Consider the following 14,340-nt stretch of genomic DNA (forward strand, 5'->3'; position numbering starts at 1 on the left):
GTCAGTCCAAGTCCAATTATTTGTGTATCCAATTGGAATCTGATCTAAAATTATCGTAGTCCACATTGTGTATCGCAACTGTCAAGAGCCGATATGTGTGTCCATGCTGCTCTTCCGTTTTCTGGAATATCTGCATTGGTTTATACAGTATATGACAATGACGTTGCTTTGGTAGGTATATGCCAAAAACAACAACAACTGCAACATGTAGGGGTTTGCAATACAGGATTTGTCTTATTTACAACATGACAATGAGTAGCCGCTGCACTGGACTACTGGGTCTTATGAGGCAGTGGACAAAACGTAATAAGAGGCTGGTATGCGTGGCTTTATTCCATGCTGTTGTTTCCACCGGCTTCAAAACATGTCTCTGTTACAGTATATAGTCATTTTCTGCTTGTCCGGCACTTTGCAACAACACTTTCTGCAGTGACTTTCAGCATGTTTCTTATAACAATGGCTGACGTTTACATTTTACGTGGCGTAGGAAAGTCACATAAACCATGCGAAATCTGATCAGAGCAGCCAGATTGAAACGGATTTCCAGAAATGCGAATTGAATAGGTTTTCAAACCACATATGAATGTAGCTCGAAACAGATTTGTAAAAGTCACATTTTATGTGATTTTTTGCTGTTCACACTTGCTAAGGCCCTGTTTACACGAGAACGCTCGCGGGTGAAAACATAAAATTATTTTATCAGATGTGCCTTTCGTTTACACGACGACGGCGTTTTTGGGGCTTAAAAACGCAAAAAAGTGAAACCACCCTCCAGAGTGGAAATCTTAAAAATGCTCCACCGTCGCGTTACCGTCTAAAGGGTAAAAACGCAAAAGTCTGCTAGTATGCTGTTGTTGTGTGGCAGTGCTTCACATTGCCACCTAGCCGCCTGGAGTGCATACTACATCGAATTTCACACACTTTTGCGTCACCATATGCACGCAGATTTCCCACCCATAACGCTCGTCTAAACGCAGAATAAAAAGTGATAACGCAACGCCACTTTTGGCGTCATTGGTTGCCATGGTTTTTGATTTGCCCTCATTTGTTACACCTGTGTCTAGTTAATAATCTCATTTAGTCCCTTTAGTCTCGTAGAGTTTCTTTGTGTATATATTGCCCTCAGTTCCAGTTGTTCTTGCTTTTTTATTGTCTATTTAAGGTCGTTCCGTCTGAGTTTACTGAAAAAAGTTCTGAGAAAATTCTGAGAGTTTTGTTATTCTGTTTTTTTTAATAAATAAGACTGCTGCACATAGATCCTGCTTTTTCATCCTTTGCTACAACCATGCTGTGACACACATCTCATTCATTATTTATATAAGAGTTTTTTTTCAAGGTAAAATGTATTTATCCTTATTTCCTGTTTTCTTCCTTTTTGTTTGGTTGTCACGGTTATTCATTATCATTTTGTTTGATTTAACAACTTTTAGTTGCAATTACATCCGCTACGCCTCTCGCCTTCTCTTCATCAGAGTGACGTTACATATTATGGCACACATAAGGAGGTTTCCCTTCCCAAAAATGTAAACATGAATTTTAATTCTAAATTTAAAATGTTAATGTTAATGTATTTTTAAATAAATTAATCAATTGTAGAAAAAAATCATTGACCCTCATACACACACTCAAAGTCAAAACAGACACACTCAGAGCAACTGAAACTGAAAGATGCTGGAAACTTCACCAGCAGCCACAAACATCATATATCAGCTTTATGAGTGTACTAAAATCAGACAATTAATGCAAAAGTAAGAGATAGTTGAATCAATTACTAACAGTATCAATCTTCATCTGATGAACATTTGGCACAGTGGTTTCGTGAGGTTTAACGTAATGGAAGATAAAATCAAAGAACAAACCATAGACCACACTGCTGAAAGGAGTGAATTCTGGGAGAAAAAAATAACCAGCCTTTATTAGCACAGATGGCTTGAGTTAGTGAATCATCACACACAATTTCGAATATCCTGCAGGAGCCTGACTGCTGTTCTAGGATAACGTCAGAAACACAGAGACAGGCAGACACTGATATTGAGGCTGAGGTATTTTAAAAGGGCCTGGTAGATTTGTGAATATTTGGACAAGGTACAAGACGCACAGAATAACACACGGCGTGCGAAAAAGAACACAAAGACCCGTTGATTTATGTTAGCAATCAAGTTCGACGAAACATAATTCAGGTGGACGTATGTTTTTAACAGCAGTCTGCTAACTAAATGAATTTCGAGTCTGATGACCAAGGCCATCTGGACTTTTAGACTGAAATCATGATGAACAAATATGAAAAGAAATCTACTAACTCAAGTTACTAGTGCTGACATGTTTTGCTACATGGAGGTTTTTACAGGCTACTGTTACAGAAACGTGTACCTCATTTTGTGTAAAACCCAATTAAATCTCACGAGTCACGTCAAATAACAAAACAACACAAAATTGGATTTTCTGACCAGCATAGGACTTGTTTGGTCTAATACAGATATTCTTTGAAAAGTGACTAAAGTGACAGAAAACATGAACAAACATAAAGAACACGAAGAGTGTTTGTGCCAGGGAAATGCATGTTTTAATTTGGCAAGTGAACTTTGCACAAGCCAGACAAGTAATAATGTCATTGTGGACTAGTTGAATATTACACTATATTGCCAAAAGTATTGAGACACCCCTCCAAATCATTGAATTCAGGTGTTCCAATCACTTTCATGGCCACAGTTGTGTAAAATCAAGCACCTAGGCATCCAGACTGCTTCTACAAACATTTGTGAAAGAATGGGTCACTCCCTGGAGCTCAGTATATTCAAGTGTTGCACCGTGATAGGTTGCTTCCTGTGCAATAAGTCCATTCGTGAAATTTACAGACCAATAGCTACACAGACCAATAGACCAATAGGTCGGTAGCTCAATAGCTACAGACCTACAAACTTCGTGTGGCCTTCAGATTAGCACAAGAACAGTGCGTAGACAGCTTCATGGAATGGGTTTCCATGGCCGAGCAGCTGCATCCAAGCCTTACATCACCAAGTGCAATGCAAAGCGTCAGATGCAGTGGTGTAAAGCATGCCGCCACTGGACACTAGAGCAGTGGAGACGTGTTCTCTGGAGTGACGAATCACGCTTCTCTGTCTGACAATCCGATGGATGAGTCTGGGTTTGGTGGTTGCCAGGAGAACAGTACTTGCCTGACTGCATTGTGCCAAGTGTAAAGTTTAGTGGAGGGGGGATTATGGTGTGGGGTTGTTTTTCAGGGGTTGGGCTTTGCCCCTTAGTTCCAGTGAAATGAACTCTTAATGCTTCAGTACACCAAGACATTTTGGACAATTTCATGCTCCCAACTTTGTGGAAACAGTTTGGGGATGGCCCCTTCCTGTTCCAACATGACTATGCACCAGTGCACAAAGCAAGGTCCATAAAAACATGGTTGAGCGAGTTTGGTGTGGAGGAACTTGACTGGCCTGCACCCGATAGAACACCTTTGGGATGAATTAGAGCGGAGACTGTGAGCCAGGTCTTCTCGTCCAACATCACTGCCTGACCTCACTAATGCGCTTCTAGGAGAATGGTCAACAATTCCCATAAACACACTCCTAAACCTTGTGGAAAGCCTTCCCAGAAGAGTTGAAGCTGTTATAGTTACAAAGGGTGGGCCAACTCCATATTAAACCCTGAAGATTAAGAATGGGATGCCATTAAAGTTCATGTGCATGTAAAGGCAGATGTCCCAAAACTTTTGGCAATATAGTGTATGTGCTATGCAGAACCTCAATCACTTCATAACATCACTTACAGAAGTGAAAAACGCATTTGTAAGATAAAAGATGCATTTAAAGTGACAAGCCATTGATCAAAGGTCACAACCCAATTTGTGTTGAACATTGAAGGGACATATTCAGAGTGTTTAATTTGAATCACAGCCTACATTATGCACATATTTCCATTTCACAACAGTTTGGAATAACCAAGTATAGCCGAACCAGTATCAAACAGACGAAGCGAACAGAAGAATTACTAATGCAGTATTAGTAATTTGCATTATTAAGATGAAATTAGAAATTAACTTTTGGATGCTATCCTATCAATATCGGCCAACATTTCTAAAGAATGCTTTCAGCACCTTGTTGAATCAATGCCACGCAGAATTAAGGCAGTTCTGAAGGCGAAATGGGGTCAAACACAATATTAATATGGTGTTCCTAATAATCCTTTAGGTGAGTGTATAAGGCAAACTTTAGGCAGGTGAGACCGCATTATAAAATGCAGACACTAAGGCAATAATGATTAACCCATGAAAGAGGGAAAGATGGAAGCTTTATGCAAAGCTGTTTCTGGGTATGACAACAGCATGATGGAAACTGTGAGTAACCATACTGCCATCTTGTGGTGATTTCCACAACAGTTTGACTACCAACTAGTATTTCACTGGCAATATTATATTTGACTATGTTAAATGTAAAACTAAATTGAGCTGAAATTTTGTCAAGGTCGCATCATGAGTTTTTAAAGGCGGTAGCCTACCTGAATCCAGGTCGATTGCAGTGACTGTGACAATGATCTCTCCTGGTTCTCTGTTCTCCATGACAGTGGTATTGTAAATGTGATGCTGGAACACAGGAGGATGGTCATTAACATCCAAAACCTCCACTGTGAGTGTCTGAGTGGAGGACATAGAGGGAACACCGCTGTCTCTAGCCTGGACAGTCAGAATGTAGACATGCTGGGATTCATAATCCAGGGTTGAATTCAGGTACAGATGTCCTGTAAGAGAGAGAAAATATTATATATATATATATATATATATACACAGTGTATATATATATATATATATATATATATAAGACTTGTTGTAAATACTTGTTGTAAGTATACAGTACATCTGTGTAACAACAGGTGTTTAAGGTTTAAGCACTCTTTTAGGAGTAAAGAGGACGACGCTGGAAGCCATCAGAGAAAGACAGCGCATAGGTTATGTGCTCTATTAGGGGTGATGGGCTCTGGGAGCCATTAGAGTTGGGAAGCGCATAGGAGAACTCTTTAAAAAAATACTTTTCATGTAAAGCACTTTGAATTACCATTGTGTATGAAATGTGTTATAGTCATGTGAAAAAAAAGTACACCCTTTTGAATTATATGGTTTTATCAGGACATCATAAAAAATCATCTGGTCCTTGCATGGCAGGTCTTAAAATATGTTAAATACAACCTCAGATGAATAATAACACGACATATTACACCGTATCATGGTTTATAAAAAAAAAAAAAAACTGGGCCAAAATGGACTGCTTCCGTAGGATTTAAGAGGGTAAGTAGCAGTGAGGCATTTCTAATCAAATGCATTTGATTAATTGATCATCAGCAAGTGTGGTCAACTCTATAAAAGCAGTAGTTTGCTGCTCTAGAGCATTCAGACGTATGTTAACACAGCGATCTCCCTGTCTCCAGCGATCTTCCTGTCTCCAGCGTATCCCTTCCCTCAGCGTCTCCTGTCTCAGTCAAGATCAGCCTTTGGACTCCACTACCCTGCTCACCTCATCCCTGCACCTTTGTTATCAATAAATCACTATTCACCATCCATCTTCCTCTCATGTGTCTACTTACCGTAACAATTATTTCTTTCTCATTATTTCTTGAGCACAAAATCCACATATTAGAGTAATTTCTGAAGGCTCATGTGACACTGAAGACTGGAGTAATAATGCTGAAATTCAGCTTTGCCATCACAGGAATAACTTACATTCTTAAATACAGTACATTTAAATAGAAAACAGTTATTTTTTTAATTGTAATGATATTAAACAATTTTACTGCTTTTATTTTGGTCAAATAAATCCAGCCTTGGTGAGCACAAGAGACTTAAAACATAAAATAATTAACAGTAAAATATTTACCTGTGTGCTCTATGTAAAAGTAGCCTTTCTCATTGCCTGAAATAACACTGTATATGACGTGTCCGTTACTTCCTTCGTCTTCATCTTTAGCCATAATATGATGAACCAACAGTCCCATCTCTGCATCCTCTGAGACATAAGCTACTTCCATGGAAACAAATGCGGGGCTGTTGTCATTGATATCCAAAATAATCAGCTGAGTGATGACTGATGTATGTTTCCTATTGTTAGGCTCTTCCGCGTTGTCTCTGGAAGTCACTTTGAATACAATGCTCTCAGTGCGCTCACGGTCCAACTGTCCATTTGTTGTGACAACTCCAGTGCGAGGGTCGATGTGTAAAGGCAGTCCCTCTATGGCAGAGTCAGGGCCATAGGTCAAAGAATAATAAAGCTCACTGTTACACAGACTTCCATCGCCATCACGGGCGTTAAAGACATACACCGCCGTTCCGTTGATAACATCTTCATAAACGCCAAACACAACAAAGTTGTCATTGCCAGGGAACCAGGGGGTGTGGTCATTGACATCAACAACACTGATCGCCACAAATACAGTGACATTGAAAGTTGGGGTGGCCTCAGCACGTACAACCAAGAAGTAACGCTGTGTGACTTCATAGTCCAGATGTTGTGCCACATAGAGCTCGCCACTTGCACTTTTGATGCCAAACTGCAAACTACCATCACCCTCAACAATAGAATATCGTATCTGCATATCTGGTGTATTAGAAATCCCAAGTGTTCCAATGACAGTTCCAAGTCTGGCGTCTTCCAGCACAGTAAAGTGTTTAAGGCTCTGTAAATCCTTGGAGTTCCCATTTTGTTGGTCTAAGACATAAACCTGTAATAAAACAAAATTTGAGTAACTATTCTTAAAATTTGCCAGATTTATATAACACTTTATTCCAAAAACTTGGTAAAATCTTTAAGTTGAAAAATCTCCCCTGTAAAAACTTTTAACTTTAAAATGTCAACAAAATGAAACAAGAATTTTGAACCTGAATTTATCCTATGTTTAGATTTATGTTCTGGAAATGTATGCAAAATGCTGCAAATTTAATTAGATCTTCAACCACTATGCCACAGCACCTAAATGTCAGGTGCAGTCAATTTATCCTTTCTCAGCAAAATTTTGCAGGTTAAAGAAAGCAGACAAAAGAGAAAACAAACAAATTATATAATAAATACTGGTTACACTTTATTTCCATGGTGCACTTTAGACACTCTACTAACTAGTAACTTTGCAACTACATATCTACTAACTCTTATTGGAGTATTAGTAGACTGTAGTAAACTATTTGTAGACAGTGCAGGTCAGAGGAAGCAGGGCCCTCCTCGGGGGTGGGGTTTGGGATGATGGTCCCCCGTGTTCCTTTTGCGATTGCCAAGGGGCCCCCTAAGGCGTGCACCAGTTACATCGCCCTAAGGACGGCCGTGCTTGCAAAGTTACTTATAATAAGTAGAATGTCTGTTGAGGGCCCATCAAAATTAAGTTTTAGCAGATATTAAGTCTACTAGAGCAGCACGATTACTTGTTACATTCAAATCTGCTGAGCCAGAGAGAGCACATCTAGGTATGAAACAGCTTCACAAACACAGTATCATTATTTTTTGTAACACATATTCATATTATCACAGAAGAACTGGGAACACAGAAGAACATAAAAGAAAGTTTATATTTATATATAAACACTGATGTCATTCAATCATTCATTCAAAACCGATTTTTTTAAAATAATTGTGATCTAAAAATCATGATCTTTGTATGAAACGAAAAAATTTGATTCTCAATTTATCCAGAATTATGTAGCTCTACTAATACTCTAATGAGAGTTAGTCCACATGTGGTTGCAAAGTTACTTATTGTTACAGAAACACTTTAAGATACCGTTCCATCATTAATGATGAATAACTACAGAGGAACAAATGAGTAACACAACATTATTAACATTCTAGTATCTGCTATTAACTAAACAAGAAACTCTGATTAACTTATTAGTAATTATAGCGCTCAGTTGAATAAGGTAGTTCACTATTAACTAATCAGTAACTACATTTTTTTTCATACCTCCCAGAGGACATCTAATCAAAACTTTGGGTTATAAGTAAGGGATAATGTACATCCAGCCAGTTGTTATCTCAGAATTAACCCCCGACAGGGTGATGAGGTCTTGCATCAGCCTGAAGAGGGTTTATTCTGAGATAACAACCAGCTGGAAGTACATTATCCTGCTTATTACACGGCTACTTGACACATAAGTCAATAATTTGACATGAAATATTGATCTAAGTTGAAATATTTGATTAGGTCTTTAAACGCAAAGCTTCCGCGGAGAGAGCAGTTGCTAGCGTGGCAAGTTCAAACTAGACAGACATTTAAGAGATACGGTATACAGTTATACCACTCAATAAACAGCATTTCGCCACATGAATAATTATGGAGATAAGAGATATTGATTTCAGATTAAACTGTTTTAAAATTGTACCTGTTTGCATCTAACCCAACAGTGTACAAAACAATAGTTACAAAACGGCAGCAGCTGCGTTTGTATGAAACAAGAGAGAGCGAGTCCACGATACTGGATGGCATAATTAAATAACTGTACACAAAATATTGATTTGACTGAGTTTTAATGTTTTTGTTAGCTCACCAAATGCAAAACTTCCACGAAGAAAAAAACGTTCCTAGCAAGCGTATAGCGCTGCTGACTTCAGTAACCCGGATGAGCCTGTGTTATCTGTTTTCAGCGGTTGTTATGTGGGAATAACATACCGCTGGATGGCGTGATTGACCAATCAGAATCAAGTATTCCACAGAGCCGTGTAATAATTGTGAATAATGCATAACTGAGCACTGTGCCAATGTTCGTCCGACTGTTTTTACTGTACTTTATTTTATTTTTTATTCTAAACTGTTTTAATTATTTCCTCCTATGTAAAGCACTTTGAATTACCATTGTGTATGAAATGTGCTATATAAATAAACTTGCCTTGCCTTGCCTATAACAGTAGTGGGGACAGTATTATTACCATTGTTACTTATATGTCTAAAGTGGACCATCAAAATAAAGTGTTACCTAAATAATAAATAAATGTTTCCCAGACAGCCTTCAGTTTGGATTATTTTATATAAGTGTCTATTCACACCAAGTGCAAATAGCCCACCTTGTTGGCAAATGCTATTTACAGTAACTCTGACCACCAATTGTCTGATTGAGCCAGATACAATTACAAAAGAAATCCTGCTAATAAGGAAAATTAAGGAAAAAATGTAAAAGTGGAAAAAAAAGTGCCTAATGAGTGTAGAATAGTGGGAATATATATTTTTTATTTAGCATCTATCGTGCTGCCTTATTTAATTCTATTGAAGTGTAGTTTGCAAAACTGTCTGAGACACTGCCAGAATAAGCGTCTCGTTCATTGTGGTGTTTTAGCTTGTTGCTAAATTATGAATCTCCGCCCACACAGAGGTCTCTGCCGAACCAAGAGGCTTGTTATTTGGCATCACTGCATGTCAAAGTTCAACAAACTTGAACCTGGCATGAAATTTTTGCATCGGAAATTACATTTAAATAAAGTTAAATTCCTTTTTAGGACCATTTCCATTTAAATAAATGGATTTAGCTCACAAATATTCACAGATAAACGATACATGAGACTGCACTTTAAGAGGCAACTTTTCTCTAGATTGTACACAAAATAGAAAAATCTAAGTAAATCTTCAGCCCTACTCTGACACATACAGTGTTGTTATATGCCCGAACCAGCTTCACTAACTTGTATGTGAACAACTGCGGTTTCCTCCAGAGGAAAAAGCCCATTGTCCGTGGCAACCACTCTCAGGGTGTAGCGCATCTGTGTGTTTGAGGAGAATCGTGATGTCACCTTGACATCACCATTATGACTATCAATACTAAAGTGGCCCAGCTGATTATCTAAAAGAATGTGGAAGAAAACAAGATTAATCATCTCAGATTAAATCACAAATATGGGTTTCCTTCATTCAGAGGGATATAAACACAAATGAGCCATGAATTACAAATAACTTGTCATCTCCTCATCGGTTTACCTTTCATGGAGAACTTGACAGTTCCATTCTCTCCAGCATCCAGGTCTTTAGCAAACATACTGATTACAACAGAATTCACAGGAATGCCTGCCCACACCTGCACAAAAAGCCATATACATATTTTCATACCATATATGCATTTGTTAGATGCTGCTATCCAAAGTTATAAATGTCTACTGTAAAATGTCTACTGTCAATTTTGATCAATTTAATGCACCATTGCTGAATAAAATAAAAATAATTATCTTACTGGCCCCAATCTTTTGATGGTAGTATAAATGTACAATGTAAAGACATTCATGTGCGCTCAGAATTGCATAGAAAATGTCACTGAAACAGTTTACTTCTTGAGGATACCATGTCATCATAGATCAGGGGTTGACAAACTATGGCACACAGGCCAACACTGGCACATGCGCAAAAAAGAGAGGCATTTTATTAAGTTGGGAGACAGAGATACTATTAAAGTATGAGAATAAAACTACACAAGTCAATGAAATCGTCCAGCTCTGACAAACCATTAGCGAGATGACTGCGCATCATGAGCATCTGAAAGCTTGATGCAGATCAAAACAGCAGATGTATCAAACAAGTTAAGTAAGTTTGACTGACAGCATACAGTTTGTTCTGCTGTGTATTGCCCTTAGAAAAAAAAGCAGTTAATGCTATACATTTCGGAGATATTCAACTAAGTATATAGAGTCCTATTAAATAGATCACAATAATAGTTTGGTAATGTGCAAACTCCATTCAGGCATAGTGGGTTTAGAATCACTTTGGAAATCTGTTATTCAAAGTCTAATTTAAGCCTGAAAACAAACAAACTTGTAGGATTTTAACAAATAAAAAAAAGGAAAATGGGATCAGTTATATTTAAGGTTCTGAACTATTTCTATGTTACTAATCAAATAAGCACGTTTGTGATTGATCAAGTAATGTTTGATCATCAGGTTTCAACTGTTACGTTATGAACTTTTAAAATATGGTTATGTGCATTTATTCATGGGGGAGGGGGCGATAATGGTCAGTGATTAACTAGAAAACCTAAAAATGGCACTTCATGACAAAAAGGTTGCCGACCCCTGTCATAAATTGTCAATGTACATGAAATGTATAATAAACCAGAGGTTCATTTAACTTCAATTCTAAAATGTAAAATTATATTTAGTATATTTTGTTTTCTAGAAAAGTATTATGACCTGTACGTTTAGCTCTTTAGTCGCAGGTAGGTGTGTGAACTGTGGGGGGTTATCATTGACATCTGTGACAAGGATGCGAACGATAGTGGTGGTGTTGAGACGAGGTTGACCCTGATCTGTGACCATCACCCTTAAAACATGCTGCGCCTGCTCCTCACGATCCAAAGCCACCAGGTTTATGATCTCTCCTACAGCCAGAGAAAGAGAAAGAAGACAGAGTGAGAATGATATACTGAAAAAAAAGTTTAAGATTTAAAGGAAACAATTTTCTCTCAGAATTTAGAAAAATAAATAAATAAATAGATAGATACTATTTTATTTTATTTTATATGATTACTTAGTTTTATTTTATTTCAGTCTGCTTAAGTTTTAGTTTTATTCAAAATACAAAATAATGTAAAAAATAAAGGGAACAATTTTCATCTTTTCAAGCTTTGGCTAAGTCTGTGTACGAAATATCAGCAGAACTCAATGCCTCAACCAATTTTTTTTGCTTTATGAATTTATGGAATGCTATTTTGACAAATAAGTCTGAATGAAATACAGCACTAATTCGACAGTAATTCTGACCTGTTCTGGTGTTGATGTGAAAGTATTTTCCATCAGACAGCAGGATGTAGGATAACACTCCATTGTTAAGCGAATCTCTGTCTGTAGCTTTTACTGTTCCAATCAAGCCATGAGGAGACGGTCCCTCCTGCACACTGAAGAAGTACACATCCCTACTGAACACTGGCTTGTTGTCATTCTCATCCTGAACCATGACGACCACCGTTGCTGTGGCCTCTGTTTTGCTATTATGTGCCTTTGCACACACACAAAATCTATAAATGGGTTCAGTTTCATAGTCCAGACTGTGAGATACAAACATCCAACCAGTCTCTGGGTGGATCCTGAAAGGTGGGATTCCAGAGAGGGGTTTAAGAGAGTAAGTGATGACAGGGGGCTCTGTTCCAGGAGTCCCTTCATGCTGGGATCTGGTTCCGTGAGCACGTACCTGAATCATTCTGGTGTCTTTTGAAGCACTTTCTCCGATTTCCACCTGGTAAACCAAAGTTTCAAAGGCTAGCGTGTCTTGCACAGAGCCTAATGAATCTATCTCTATCACAAGCCCTAATGTAGAGTTCAGTGAGGGATGACCCTCATCCTCAGCTATAACACTGAGCTTATACCTTTGGCTGGATTCTCTTGAAAGGTCGCCGTTCAGCATAAGAGTCCCAAGATGTGGGTGAATAATAAACAATGGGCTCTCAGGACGTAACATATAGTGAATTCTGCCATTAAGGCCACTGTCACTGTCATGGGCATGTGCAATGAAGAGTCCCGTTCCTGGAGGGGTGTTATGGGATATGGTGATGTGTTCTGAGGTTTTATGGAACACAGGAGGGTTGTCATTGACATCAATGATGGTAACATTGACCTGAGCACTGCTGTAGATAGGATGGGTTCCTGTGTGGAATTGTATGGTCAAAAGAACATAAGAGAGGGACTCGTGGTCCAGGGGTCGGGCAGTGGTGATGATGCCCGTCTGGGCATCCACTGAAAAAAGCCCTTGCAGATCACCTGAGGATATGACGTATGAGACTACCTCCACTGAATCTGCAATTAGAAAGACACATATCGGCAAAATATCATCAATATGACATTCAATTTTTACAGGTAAAGGCATAGTTGACCCAAAAATGAAAATTCTGCCAATATATACTATCTCACATGCCATTCCAAAACCATTTGCTTTAATTTTTCCATGGAACACAAAATGAGACTTTCTGCAGATTTTTCAGAAAAGGACCATAAGCTCCAACACTATAAAAATAGATTACAGTTTAATAATTGCATTACTTTCTACAGTGCATATGTACCATGAAGGCACCCAGCATTCAATACAGCATAAAAATATTATGCTGTACAGATTATTTTTTATATATTTCTTGTTGGTTGTATCTATGCTGCTAAACTTAATTTTTGTTCACTTTTAGCCGTTTGTGTTGTTTTCATTTGATTTGTCACAGTTCTGACTTGGCTAGATCAGAAATTTAAATATGAATATACAAGGTCCAAGATCCCAAGCAAATGGAACACTAATCACCATTATTGTGACTTCGAAACAAATTCAGTGGTAAACAATTACACTTCTTACAGTGGCATGGTTAAAGACAACTTTATAATGTGAATTCACAGCAAAAAAAGAAAAGAAAAAAGGAGCAGTAAAAAAAAAGGAGCAGTAAACTACTGTGTGTCACAGTCCTGTTAGTTTGGACTTTTTGTGTTTCACCACCTTCTGCCTGAGTTAGTCGTTTGTTGTCTTGGTCACCCATTATGTTCAACTGTGCACTCATTATCTACCTCGTTATCACGTGTACTTCAGTTCAATTCTGTTTGTGTTCATTGTCGGGTATTGTCTACGTTACGTGTGTGTGAGTAGCGTTACGTGTTTATGACTGTGGATTAAGTAAAGAGACTTTCCTCTTCATCATCTTGTTCGTGTCAATCATCTACACAGCATATGTGACAGAATACCCGACCAAAAAGTGATTAACGCGGTGCATTTAGTTAGTGTCTGTATCATCATCGTGTTTTTTTTTTGGCTTCCCCTTTTTTCCCTCTCATCATCATGGACAATCCCGATTTTTTGTTAATTTGCCTTGAGCAGGGAAATCGCTCCCTCGAGAGATATTTAGAGGACTATATATTTGTAGCCAATCTGTCAAACTTCCCGGATAACTGCCTCTATGCATGGAACATTCCTTTATGCAGGCCTAAACACCACCACTAAGGGGCAGTTGTCCGGGGAGGGACCTCGGGGAGCTTTGAGGATTTCGTGGAGTGGGTGCTGGCGACATGTGGATCACCAATCACCGTCGGACCCGTTGACGATGACACCAGCCCCACTCGCAACCCAGTGCACAACCAAGACCACCTAGACGGCGAGGATCGACAGCAAGAGCCCACTGCAGACGTGAGAGACTCCACCGCGACGTGAGGCAGTGCCCACAGGAGCGACCGAGCTGAACATCGCCAAGGAGCCTGAGCAGCTTGTGTCTGGACCCGGAGTGCGAGCCGGCTGCACCATCCATTGCCGAGGGAGTTCTCGTGGAATTCGAGGGCATGGAAGTGAGCCCCGCCCAGCCTCTCGCCACTGAGAGTGAGTTTTTGGTTCCAGCACGGGAAAACTTTCATTATTTTGGAGAAT

The 14,340-nt window shown here is 38.8% G+C and overlaps 1 protein-coding gene across 1 annotated transcript in view; it reads right to left on the bottom strand.

Moving 5' to 3' along the window:
• dchs2 (dachsous cadherin-related 2) overlaps nt 1-14,340 on the bottom strand; it is a 70,843-nt gene that overhangs the window by 25,123 nt on the left and 31,380 nt on the right. Inside the window, exons 5-10 of the mRNA XM_056265103.1 lie at nt 11,718-12,746; nt 11,148-11,335; nt 9,949-10,045; nt 9,657-9,814; nt 5,880-6,720; nt 4,510-4,749 (exon numbers count right to left, since the gene is read on the bottom strand). Of these exons, the coding sequence (XP_056121078.1) occupies nt 4,510-4,749; nt 5,880-6,720; nt 9,657-9,814; nt 9,949-10,045; nt 11,148-11,335; nt 11,718-12,746 (2,553 nt within the window). The remainder of the gene's footprint in view (nt 1-4,509; nt 4,750-5,879; nt 6,721-9,656; nt 9,815-9,948; nt 10,046-11,147; nt 11,336-11,717; nt 12,747-14,340) is intronic.

The sequence above is a fragment of the Rhinichthys klamathensis genome, unplaced genomic scaffold, assembly GCF_029890125.1.
Source record: "Rhinichthys klamathensis goyatoka isolate OS25496 unplaced genomic scaffold, OSU_Roscu_1.1 h1tg000229l_1, whole genome shotgun sequence".
Lineage (NCBI taxonomy): Eukaryota > Metazoa > Chordata > Actinopteri > Cypriniformes > Leuciscidae > Rhinichthys > Rhinichthys klamathensis.